At 33.8% G+C, this 14,006-nt stretch overlaps 1 protein-coding gene across 2 annotated transcripts in view; it reads left to right on the top strand.

Annotated features, from left to right (window-relative positions):
* Positions 1-7,994: 7,994 nt before the first annotated feature.
* The window catches only part of LOC148271355 (uncharacterized), a 31,912-nt gene continuing 25,900 nt past the window's right edge, over positions 7,995-14,006 (top strand). For both annotated transcript variants that reach the window (XM_088241491.1, XM_088241490.1), the window contains exon 1: positions 7,995-12,848. In XM_088241491.1, coding sequence (XP_088097617.1) covers positions 9,851-12,848 — 2,998 coding nt within the window. In that variant the 5' untranslated portion in view covers positions 7,995-9,850. The remainder of the gene's footprint in view (positions 12,849-14,006) is intronic.

Raw genomic sequence — 14,006 nt, 5'->3', positions numbered from 1 at the left:
TAAATGACCGAACAAATACATATTTTTAAATTGTAAAATGTTCTTCATATTATAAGCTTTATTATTAAGGAAAAGATAACATGCTCGTAAGACTTAATTAATATTGTGCCTACTGCTAGGTTTTTTTTAGCGATTTTGCCCATATCAATTTACCGTATTTTTCGGACCATAAAACGCACTTTTTTTACTCTGAAAATTCAACCAAATAATTGAGTGCATTTTATGGTCCGATGCGTCTTATCGTCCTTCACATTTTTTTACCTAAAAATTTATAGATAAATATTGGGGTGCGTCTTATGGTCCGATGAAAATCCGGTTAGTAAAATGCGGTAATTATTCTTTCAGTCAGAGGCCGTCCCGCGCCAAGTAGTATCTGTTGTATCTGTTGCATACGAACAATGAAAAAGGTCAAATTTTTAATGGTTTCTTCCAGGATCTTTCCGTTTTAACACTTTGTATCCCGGAGCTGTGTAAACACATGATTATATAACCACGCGTTTTGTCCCGGTCCCGTGTTTTCACGGGGTTTACCAGCTGTCTAAAAAAGTGCATTTTATTGACATTTAGTGACTTTTATTAATACTTGGCGGCCGCCGTGGTGTAGTGGTCAAGACGCTTGACTCACGCACGGAAGGTTCCGGGTTCGATTCCCGGTGAGAACACAAACATTAAATTTTGATTTTTCTCAAGCCTGGTTGTTCTGTAATGTAATTCACCACTGTAATTGGGCCTCCTGGCCTGTTGTGGTGCAAAAAAATGAAATGAAAAAAAAGTGAAACTTTTTTGCTGCTGGTAAACCACGTGAAAACACGGGACCGAAACATAAAGTGTAGTTATTATAATCACGTGTTTACACGGCTCCGGGATACAAAGCACAAAAAAAGAGTGAGACCATGTATATGTGCGAACATTGCAATGTGGCTCTCCATAAAGGCCAATGTTGTCAAAACTATCACACAAAAATGACTTATTAAATTGTTTTAAATAAATATGAGAAGTTAGAATTGATTTAACCTAGTATTTTCATAATTATGAAACGTTTAAGAAACCCTTCACAAAGCATGAAATTTCACAAAAATGGGCCGGGCACAGGGTAAATTCTATGTGTATTCGGCTGGTGCTCAAACTCTTTTCTGCTGATTCGGGGCGTCTTCTTACTTAGCATTTTGTCGCCGTTATGATTTGATATTAATATGAAACCCCGAATCCAAAATTCCTAAAGTCGTTAAAATTACTTGCTAACATAATTTGATCCTTTTTACTTTCTTGCCACACGCGTGTTCATTTTTTAATAATCATTTAATCTCTTATTTTATTTTCTCTGCGCCTCTGCGCGACGGTGGAGGGAATAATGCGTATTTGTTTATATAATAATACAAATAAAAATAAAGAATTGAAATTTTAATTTAGATAAAGATTATTATTATTTTACATCCTACTTAATTTTTTACACGTTGATCGTTAAATAATAATACATTGCACTACTAAATATTTAATATCATGTTGAAGCATATGGACTCAAGTCCATAAGGTTTTCTAAAAAAAATGTTTCTTGTTATAAATCAAATTTATTCTAATTCTTCTAAACCAAAATTGATTGATTTAATTACGGAAAAATTAATATAAGTTAGCATAAATATTTGTAGATGTTTTGAGACTCGAATTCCAGAAAAAAAATTGACTCTCCTGAACATTCTTTGTTTCGGACTTGTACCCATATGCCTCTCGGTTAGTATTATTATATTTTCAAATGACTTGGAAATATCTATAGATTATCTTAAATGAATATTTTTTTATTGTCATCATTCTCTTTCCGCACCTAATAGTAACAGTTTCCTGTGAAATGTGAAATGAATTACTCCCTTAAAGAGGTTAAAAAAGCTACAGGGGGTCTCAGATGAGGCCCGAAGTACCAAATGTCTAGTTAAGTATGTAACATGTAATAGTTGATAAATCACAAATAAACTAATCCTATGCTTACTTGTGTAGTTACAGCCTTTTTCACTTAGCTCGATTTACTACTACATAATATTATACGACTTGTAAAAGTTTGATTGTCATTTGGTTTCAGCTTGCCAGACCGCGGTTCACAAGAAATGTCACGAGAAGTTGCTTGGCCCCTGTCCACAGTCAAGTTTCAACTCTGAAAGCACCATTGTAAGTATATATCTATACGTCAGAGGTAAAACGCAGTACTTCAAAAATTACAATTTTTAATGAGTGAATTACATTGACCCTGAAAATGTAAAACTTAAAGATTATTTTTATAAAAAACCTTTATTATTTATTGTTGTTATTAAATAGTAAGTTATCGTTGATAGTTTTTTAAATGTGTATTTTGCGATTTACTCAAATATTTCAATTTTGGGGGACATTTTCGACGAATTTGATATAATTCACTAATAAATATAAATAAATGGGAACTGAGTTGTGATAGATTGGGGTTCGAACTTCGGACCTCTGATCCATGAGTCGATGAGTCCGCGGCTCTAGCCACCCTACTACAACCCGGTTCCTTAAACTCTCTTAGGATTTTTCCAAAGAAACCAATATCTCAACAGAGACCATAGAAAAAAAATATTCTAAATAATTATTTTAGTATTTATCTGCAAGCATTTAGACATGGACATATTCAAAATATTGTCAATATGTAGTACCTGAGAAATTTAACAAATTGAAAAAAAAAACTTTCAAGCATACTCTATTCTAGCGACACTAAATATTATTCGAAAGAAAGGTCGATCGCATAAATAAAGAATATTGCTATAAAAAAAAACTTCACCAAAAAAGGCAACAGATGTCGCTCATGAAAATGTGAAATAATAATAATAATATTGTGAAAGGACTTCTGAAAATTGTGCAGACGTAGAAATCACAAACATTGGGCACAATGCTGAATGCTACACTGTGTGTAAGGTGATCAAACCGGCCAATAGGTCATGAACCCTGTAAATGTCGAAATTTCCACACCCCTCGATAATTCGTTATTACCGGTCGAGATATCTATCTAAGAATCATTTTCTTCGTCTGTGTTGAGATATTGGTCTCCATCAAACGTAGATTAAAAAACTTGGCCACCCAGTCGATACTTTAAAATCTAAATATTAGACTAATAATATTCAATGTGTTATTTGATATTTTTGAACTAATACTCTACAAAAGTATAAATGATTCATTTATGTACCTAATAAAAAATATACTATCTAAAACCTCTAACCATGTCCTTATGATTTATCTATTAACCTATATTGTTTTATTTAATTTTTAAATGTTTTTTATTATTTACATTTTTTATTTGAAACTAGTTTAAAAACTCCTACGTATTATTACATTCATTTAACAAAATATTGTTTTCTTTTTTATTTATATCAACTCTGTTATTAATGATAATATATTTCACATCTTTTATAAAGGTTGTCTGAGTCATTTGTTTAGTTTTGTCTGGAAGTTTATTGTATAATTTCAGCCCCTGATTTATTTCTCAATTGTCCTTGTCTCGTTTTAAAATGTTGCGTGTGATAGTGTTCTGATATTCTCGTATCGTGTCCGTGTTTATTATATTTTTTAAAAGTTTTAGTTCTACGTAATTACATCATCATCATTATTACCTTTCGGTACCTAATGGTGCATAGGGCACTGCATTGGTATACACATCGCAGCGTATCTTGATCATTTTTGTTACATGAAGGTAGCCAGTCTTACATTTCAGGTGCCAGTCTGGGGACAATAAAATATTCTCTTGTAAAAACAGCTTTTGAAATCAATATTTCATGTCAACCATGTCGGGAATTGAAACCAAAACCTATGGCATAGTAGGCAAATGCGCTGATTTAAATTGAAATTACTTTAGTGGTTGATTTATAAATAAATTTTAATGATTCTGGAAAACGATAAGTTTCGTTCAATGTTTTAGTTTTTTTAAAGAGTTCTTTTGTCGATACGGGAGGTAATATATTAACTGAATCACATAGTGACAGAGCGTGGAAGAAACCTTTACTTATCCAGTTTGCTCCTCAGAGTATTAATGCTCTACCGCTTGTAGAACTGCCGTTATAATGTTATAATCATGAAGTTAACTACAGTTTGCGGTAAAACAATGAGTCAGTAATTACTCAGGTTCAGAATTGCAGCTCAGTCCGCTACGTGTTTGTTGTTAAACTAAAAATTTGCAAAGCTTTTTTCTGTGCAATAGAGCGAAATGGGATCTCTAGAAGTGGGTCGCGCATTATTACTCTGAGGGTTTGCGTAGTACTAACTACTATTTAAAAATAGATCAGGAGGTTCGAGATTTAAACCCCGATGTACAGTATTGTGCGAATTATTGTGAACCTCTTTATATTTTTAAGATGGCTACTCTGCTGAAAAACACAACCTTTTATTCTACATTTAGTTATTGTAAATGTCAGTCGTTTTGAGCGCCACGTTTATTGAGTCATGTCTTTTTGTGGATTTGTGAGATGTTAATAATACTAGATATTTATTAATCGTTATATAATAAAAAATGTGATATCTAAATACAACATAAGGAAAACAAAGGCATATAATACATGATTAAATGGCGGACTTTTGACACAGGCAATATCTCACAGTCAAAACATAAAAACGAAATTAAATATAAAAATAACATTAAAATTTGAGAAAATAAAAACAATAAAATATTATATTTATTATGATACTAAGTGCTTTAAAAAAAGCAAAGTTCTCTAGTGCATACAATATTTACATTTTCTTGGTTACGTCTGCCAACTATTCCTTAATATTATAGTAACATTTATCTATTAAAAACACTTAAAACGCTTTTGTAAACACTTTTATACAAATTAATTTTTTTATTGTTGGATGTTAAAAACAAGGTTTTGGTGAACTAATCTTCCAGAAAAATTTAGTATCGTGTCATGTTTCCATGCAGTTGTTGAACTATTCCAACAACAATAATGTGAATCTTTTTGATTCGCATGGAAACTCTAACTAACCAGATATCAATCCTAAGACTAAAGGCTGGAATTTTCTAAAATATATTGTATGATAAACAGGCGTGTCTTTTATTGAATTAGACCAAATGATAAATATTTTATATAAAAAAAAACTACATTTAACACTATCTGCCCGTGTTCACATTTAATTCACGCAATATTGTACCACAACTTACGGTTATTTACGACTAACGGCTATGTTACGTGGATCAGACAACTTAACAAGAAATTGCTCAGAAATCTGAACATGGTTACAGAATACGTTTTTTTCACAAATCTGGAATAACTTTGAAAATATATTAAAAATAATGGTGGCTTTTTGAGATTCTAATGATATTACTATCAATGTATCAAAAACAAGTTTTCATTTATTATTATTACATACAAAACGGCTCGCAGTTGGCGTCACGTTATTTCGTACGATCCTTCATAATAGATATTTTTTGTACGCGCGCGCAGAATCGGAGTAAATAATTGTACTGGAATTAGATCGTGTTCTGAACGTTATCATTTTCAAACAAGATTTTAATCGATTTGTGTATTACACTGCACAATTTTGTTTGCATAAAGTCAAAATCTGCTTAGTTTTAATGCAGTTTTTTATTTTGTAATATAGGTTTAACTGGAAAAAGCATAATTAATTTCGTGTATCGCGTTTCTTTATTTAATCATAGCAAATGGTTTTAATTAACAAATTACAACAGGGATGGAGAATACCTTAAAGAAGAGAATATGGAAGTCTAGGCATTTACAGGGCTTACGACCTGTCAATGGCTGGTTTAAGTGGCTACTTTACACACTATGTAACATTCACAATATTTTCCTATGTTTGAACATCCATATTTCTTCAATTCTTTCATTTGTTGATTTTAGTGAAAAAAAAAGCTGAAACATTTATTGTTGTGAAGAGATTTATTTGACTGAATTATTTCACATACTAGGCAACGCCTGAAAACAATTTTCCAATTTTTAAACTTCTTGGACCAGTTGGTTTTATTACAATATTTGAGTTTGTCTAAATGTTTGTAGACAATGAAGTGTTTTAATTTTGATATTTATAATTTAATATTAGGTAATTATTAATTAGTAAAAAATTAAGTTACTGTATTCTTCTTCTCGTTACATTTGTTTTTTTCCCGCCTTGTCTTTTTCCGAACTCGGCACGCTTACTGTCTGCTGACGTCACATTCAGAGCGCAAAGTCTAGCGCTTGTGAAAAAAATCGTTTTTCTCTATCAATCTTTTTGAAATTTTAATTAAATCTTTTGAAACTAAAAACACCCAACACGTGATCGGACCAATGTTTTTTTAAATTATTGAGTCTATTTTATGTAACTCCTTCACCAATGAGGAAGTTCAGTGCAACGGGAAATTAGATATAAATAATGTTTTCTTGCGCGCAGTAAAAATAAGAGCATTCAAAATAATAAAACTAATTTTAATAAAAATAAACTACGTCACAACTTTTTTCGAATCAACCGATGATAGAGTGTTGTTATATGTAGATTTCCGGTTTCCGGGAAGCCAACTTACCAATCTGCAGAACTCTCCGACGAGAACTTGTGACACTTAAAATCACAAAACATAAAAAAAAACATAGCGCTTATAAAACGATTTTTTTTTTTAAATTTGGCTTAGTTTGATAAACCAATAAAGAAATATAAAAGAAGAATCTTTCTCATTCCCCCTTTTTTCAGGTGATTTAATTTATTCCACATCATCTACTTTTTTAAGTATACTACATATCATCACCATTCCCTTTCCGCACCTAATGGTGTATAGGGCACTGTATTTGTATACTAATCGGAGCTTACCTTGATCATTTTTTGTTACATGAATGTAAGATGATCGGTCTGACGTTTCAGGTGTCAGTCTACGAACTTTAAAATATAATAGCGTAAAAACACATTTTTGCGTAAATATTTTCTTGGGATTGAAGAATATTCTCACCGCTTTTAAAAAAATAATGTAATAATTTAGAAGTAAATGTTTTTGTGGTAATATTGAAAAAAATATATTCTCGTGGCTCATTTAAATAAAAACAATTTATAGGTAAAGATTATTGTAACAACCATTGTTGAAAAATTTTTTACTTGGAATCGCTCGAATGTACCAACAATATTTCAAGTTAAAAAGCTGTTGCGTTTTCTTCAAATTGAACAAGATAAATTGTATGAAAAAAAGTAGGTTAGGAGGAAGTCCACTTCTTTTACCCATTTTTACTAAAGCGCAAAAATTAATTAACTTTAAACTAAATTTATTTTTACCTTTAAGGTCCATGACACAAACTAACGGGATGCCGACGCTAGGTACCTACACAGTTTAGCATCCCGCCTTATATATACATTTTCAAAATACAATGATTAAAACTGAAGTGCGCATGCGTCTAGCACAAAACATTTCTCCAGGGTGACAAATAAATGAACATATTCTTAAAAAAATTTTCAGTGCGCTTCCGCCGGCTGTCTCAATACGAATTTCAATGGAGACAGGAAACTTCGAAATATTCCCAAAGTTTGATTGAATTCCAGTGGAAGTTAAATGACTTTAAAGTGGTTTTAATGCATGTAGAGTATTATTCAACTTATTTTATCTGGGATTATCAAAGGATTTTTTTGAATTGGATGTTAACAGGCGCGCGGAGAATGACCCGATAAGTTTCAGCATTTATTTCTCGCGGAATGAAAAAAAAATAATTTCAGATTTTATTCATCTGTTTACATACCTCTATATTATTATATTGCTTCTGTTGGAATGATGCAAAGTGATGTTTCTAATATCTGACCATTAATGGTGCAATAGGCCTTTAGTGATTATATTATTGTTTTTTGCAGTATTTAAGGGAGAGATTTAAAATTGACCTCCCCCATCGCTTCAAGCCACACTCGTTTGTATCCCCTACATTTTGCGACCATTGTGGCTCCCTTCTCTATGGACTATTCCGTCAAGGACTCAAGTGTGAAGGTATTTAGACGCCTGATTTCTTATTTCGTAATCAAACAAGCTAGTCACTTTTGGTTTCATTATTATTAGTATTGTTATTTTTCTAAACACTTCTGTGTTGCTTTTGTATGATGAATAAAAAAATGATGATTAAGAAAAAGTTAAAAAAGGTACTTTGTTCTTTTAAACTGGAACTATTAGACTGAACTTTAGCATATGTACATTGTAATACTTAAATCCAAAATTTACCGGTCCAAAATTATGTTTCATTTATATAATTCTAATTTATTACAAGTACTGTGTGTTTTGCTCTGTGTTCAGACGGAGGAAGAACACAGTTCTGTCTGTGAAATAGAACCAGAACACTGGACGAGTGTTTTCGACTCGATGGCGGTTCTCAGGTAAAAATCCTGAATAAAAAATCGGGCAGAGTTAAATCCGCCTCGTTATTTAGTGGTGGACGCTTTCGTCTACTATTCTTGAGGTCCTGGGTTCGATTCCTGGCAGGGTGGGCGAGAATGATTGATTTTAGAAGTTGTTTAAAATGCAATATCTCATTGTTTCCGGACTGAGTAGAATTGATCACACACCTTTATGTAACAGATGATCGAAATTCGCCGCATTTTGTTTACCGCACGCATTTTATTTTTGATTTACTGGATTATTTTGAGGTAACCCCACCCCACCCCACTCTGTTAAGTTCGCTAACCTACTTTCTAATTCCGTGTCTCCGAATTCTCTCCTCCAACACGGAAATACGCTCCACTCTCAATTACGGACTTCCTTCATCTGTGAGTATAATCTGTCCATCTTTTTATCTAAGGATAATTTAGCCAGAGATTTACGATCTGATGTTTCGATGTCGTCATAACACTGTATAGAAGAAAATGTTTGTCGTTATATTTTTTATATTATGTTTTTTATGTATCTACCTATCAATCTGCATATCAAGCAACTGATTTTACATATTGGCTTTATGTGCAGTTTGGTTATTTTTAATCATAATTTTATTACAGCTCAAAATTGGAAAATCTTTTTGTGTGATCTTTTATTTAATGTTTTATGGAAAATTATGACGTACCTGCTATGATATTATAATATAACAATGAATTTATCAACGTTGCTGTTTTTACGCAAAACGAGTGTTTAAAATATTACCACAAAACGTATGGTAATATTTTATTTTATTGAGAAAATAATTGATTTATAAAATTAGGAATATTTGACGCATTGCCGTGATTATGTTTGTATGCATGTTCGTATTACGCTATGTAATTATATAATATTTCGGAGATGCTTTCGTTCTCATTTTCGTGTAAATTATGGCTAGAGCTTTCTAAAGTAATAGCGATTGGTATATGAAAATCCCTTTTGGCAAGGTACTGTACCATAAATAAAGCTCGCGAATAGTTGCGGTACTTATCAATGTTTGCGTTGGCGTTGAACTTCATAAATAAGAATGACGCCAAAATCCACTACGTCAATACTAACTAATCCACGAACCACATTTGCGTTGACACTGTAAATGATTCCGTAATACCTACTTTACCTTTGGCTTTCTATTTCGGGAGGTCGTTTATCAATTGGCGAAAAATGTGAAAAACACAAAAATCTCCATAAAAATGTGTATGTAGGTAAATGTGATTCTCGGAGTCAGACACCGAAAAAAGTGTATAAAGCAATCGGTTCCTGGGAAAATCGTTCCATCGGAACAGGGGGGGCGGGGGTCGGAGGAAGGCCCGGGAACTCTGCCAGGAGGGGTAGGAAGGGGAAAGGGAACAGCTAAAGAACGAACGATGCGACTGTTAGTAATTCTGCGGACGTCGCGAAGCTAACGCCGTTTATAATGTATATACGGTACTTGATCGGAAAATCGGCGCGCTACTAGTCACTCGTGATATTCTGTGAAAGTACATAGTTTGCCCAGTGCGTGTGATGCCGTTGTTCTCGGACTTGTCCAGCATGAGCATGTACTACGGCGGGGGAGTGGGCAGCTACAGCAGCCCCTACCTCAGCTCGGGAGGGCACTACAGCACGCACTCATCCCTGGGCGGCTCTTACAGCACTCACTCGTCCTTGGGAGGATACTCCCGCCCGCCCCTATCCCTGTATGGCTCTCGGACACCTTTCGTCCCCAGCCGCACCTACTCTCCCCTGCTGTCCTCCATCAGCGAGTCTCTCAGCTCGCGGCGTCCCGTGTCTTCTGGAATCAGGCACCGTCTCAGCCCCAAGTTACCTACGCGCATCAGTCCCAAATACAAAACTAGCGCTTACCAAAAACCTATCACCATTAATACGGAGGATATTGACGTGTCTTACAATAAATATGGGAAAAATCGAACAAATATACCGAGCACGTACAAAGCACCCAGTCCAACTACTGAAAATACTTTTCAACCGGAAGAGAATGGTACGGAAAGAGGTCACAGTACTATTCGGAGGGGTCGATCTGTGGTTCGTCTTCATACGGTTCGCCGGAAAGACAAAGACTCCCCTAGAAATGCAAAAATATTAGAAGAAGAATCAGTGGCAGTTGTTACACCAAACTCAGTTACCTCGGATCAGATCCCAAAATCAAAATGGCGAGAAAATTTATCCGAAGATCTTATATACAAAGAAAAGAGACAGAAAAAAACTCCAGGAGAAATTCTTGTTGACAAATTCAAAATTAGAGATAAAGCAGAAAGCGAGATCATTCCAGAAGAAAAACCAGTAAGTAAAATTAAAGAAGATTCCCCAGAATCAACTAGTCAAACTGCAACGCCAACAGTGATTAAACGTCGCCACTCTTCCCAAAGACAAAGTGCACTTAAGCACAAAGATTCGGGTTTAGAAAACTGCACTGATACTAAAACCATGAATGTAATCAATAGACTCCCACAATCTTCCACATTGGCCGATATAAATGAAAGCCGTAACCAACGAAGACTATCCAGAGAAATGCTAGATGAGCAGGCTTCATTTTTTGATGCACTCATTCGAGATGAAAATTTAAGCACTAAGCTTGTTGAAAAAACTATAAGTAAACCCGAGATTCATAAAACATCTGCCGAAATAAACAAAATTGGATCTAAAAAGAAGAAAAAAGTTTCCGAGAGTGATTTTGATAATGACATTAATTATAAACAAACGAAAACCAAATCAGACAATGCCATCAATAAAATGGGAGTGGAGCGTGAAAAATCACCTAGTCCGTTTAATCGTCGCTCCAGTCAAAAACTAAAGAGATCTAGCTCCAGTAATATGGTTGCTTCTTCATTAGGATCTATTTTAGAAGTTCCCAAAGAAGTCACCGACCACAGGCTTGTTTCTATAAATGAAAATATGGATTTGAATGCAGAAAACTCGACATCAAAACCAGTATCCAAACCGAAAATTTCATCTTCTGTTGAAATAAATAACATGAATAAGTATTTAAAGGCAAGAATTGATGATGTCGTTGTGGAACATGTTAAAAAACCGAACCTTCAAAGTTGTTTAAAATATGATGTAGTGGTAGAAGATAAACAAGTCCCACTTGATATAGAAGCCTGCAAATCACGTAAGAGCAAACTAAAGAAGTCAATTAAAATGAACTCCATTTATTCAGACGATGATTCTAAACAGGAAGAGGGTTCAGATGATACTGGAGATTTTTGGGGTAAAATCGGCAAACGGGAAACTATTTATTACAAAGATAGGAAAAAAAGGTTACAAGAACATGTAGAAAATAACCGTAAAGCTCTATCATGGACTCCCGAAGAAGATTTGGTAAACGAATCTGAAAATGTGAGTAATCAAAAACCTCCAGAAAAATTGAATTTAAAGGAGATAAAAACTCAGCCAGTTAAAGATTCCACTTGTATTAAAGAAGGTCCTACAATTTCTCCAATTCTAGAAATAAATAATTCTAAAAATATTCTGGTTTGTCCTAAAAATGAAGAAAATAAGTCCGTTGCGGAAAAAGATAACGTTTCTCAAGCAAAAAGACATGTCGATGAAAAGGAAGTCATCAGTGCGATTTCTTTGAAAACTCCTGTACCGGTCGAGGAAAAAATATTTACGAATAAGAAACCTGTTAAAAAAACAACTAATATCGAAGGAAAAGATGCGTCACCAAAAAATTATGAGGACTTTCCATGTAAATTGGATATTCAAACGTCTAATGAGCTTAGTCGATGTAAAATGCCACCAACTGATGCAATTAGTTCGTGTATCAATAATAGCGAATTAATAATACAAGCAGACGTTATTTCACACAGCCAGAAAAATACGAATAGCGATTCTTCTAAGTCAGTGAAAAAATCTCCAGAAAAAATATTAAATCCACAAAACGAATCCGCCATACTTAAATCGCCGAAAAAAACTTCTATTTCGAGGCTACCGAAAGAAGAACTTTTACAAAAAGAAGAAAATACCGGAACAGTAATTTTCCCCGAAAGCAGCACCACATTGAACTTAGATCTGAACTCTGGCGATAGAGAAAATAATGTATCAATTGTCGAATTATCAACTGACTCAGTTCAGACTATTTTGAAACTTGAAGACGACAAAACATCAGCACCTTGTGAAGAAGAAAGATCTTCGGGTAAAGATAGCGAAGGTCTTGTAATGTCACCGAGTGCTCCAGCGATCGTCAAACGACCTGTCAAGCAAGAAGCTCCTCTTCGGCCGATATTCGCTACTCCTAAACCCCTAAGGAAGAGGGCTCCACAGGTAGTTGACTCGAGTTCAGAAGAGTCATCGGAAGAAGAAACCGAGGATTCTTCTAGTGAAGAAGACTCTTCGGATTCGGCATCCACCGGTGGTGAGAATGACGAATTTTTCGAGTGTGAAGTTGGCGGTAGTAAGAAAAAAAGTGAGAAAAACGTCAGGACTTCGACGAGCTCCAATGATTCTGGATTTGACTCATACGCCCCTTCATCTCCCGGTGGGATTATGTGCATCAAAAAAGGTAATTATAAGGCGGTTGTTTTTAAATATATCGTGTAAATTTTCTATGGCTAATTTCCCGTAGTAACCCTTTGATTATTCTGATATTAAGACGTGTTGCATTTTTGGTTTCGCCAATATGTATATTAATTGCGAAGGTAGCGCTACTTAAATTTGACTGCAAGGCTTAAATCATGTGCAAAATTCAATACTGGGTTGTCACATAAAACAACCTTTTTTAGAAAATGCTTTTTTATATAATTGAAATTTACCAGCTAATAATGGTTTTCGTGACTTTTTCCCCTCACTAAAATATTAGCTATTAAATGTTTAAGATTCCTAAATTGATTTAACTTTGTATTAAGCTGTATTTGTCGTACTCTGGGCATTGTATCTGTGCATTTTTCAATAACGAGGAAGAAAGGAATAATCTTGGCAAGTTCAGTTCGTATATTTTACGATCAGTTTATATTTTACGTTGTGCGCATTTATACTCCAGATAACTGGTTTCTAATTACTCATTCTAATGATTACATTAGAATGACAAGTATCCCACAAGTTTACTCATCTTTTAATTCACGCATTTGCCAATTAAATTAATACACAAATTATTTCATAAATAAAATTATGATTTTGATGAACAATCAATTAGCGTAATACAGATTATCTACGTATTTTTTTGAAAAATAACCCTGTTTTACTGTTTCATTGACTATGCTTAAAGATATCACGTGATGTCTGTTGAAAATGCATGTCGAAATAAGTCGACAATAAGTCGGTGGAGAAAGCTCCGCTGTTAATTTGGTATATTATTCTCACGTTTCACAAACACTACTTCTTGTTAAAAATGACAAACTAAACTATGGGGTAAAGGTATGAGTAAAAGTTTATTATCCAAATTGATAAAGGCGCTTTCGGGCTCACAGTCAAGTGGATAAAAACTTAGTGAAGATGTCAGTAAAGTTGCTACAAAATTTAACATTACTCTACTGCATTTTAATTTCATAATTATACTGCGTTTTAGAGAATCACATTTATCCTATGAATATTTTAATGGATAAACTATTTCTTCATGTTTACCAAGAAAATTAACGTGCGCAGCTCAGTTACATATTATATTTATGTTATAAATAAATGTAATGAAGTCAAAAGTTGATACTGAATTTACATCAAAAATCGT

Source organism: Micrasema longulum, unplaced genomic scaffold (assembly GCF_059751315.1).
Source record: "Micrasema longulum isolate JH-2025_06_02 unplaced genomic scaffold, ASM5975131v1 h1tg002915l, whole genome shotgun sequence".
In the NCBI taxonomy this organism is placed as follows: Eukaryota; Metazoa; Arthropoda; class Insecta; order Trichoptera; family Brachycentridae; genus Micrasema; species Micrasema longulum.
This window is presented reverse-complemented; position numbering and strand designations above follow the sequence as displayed.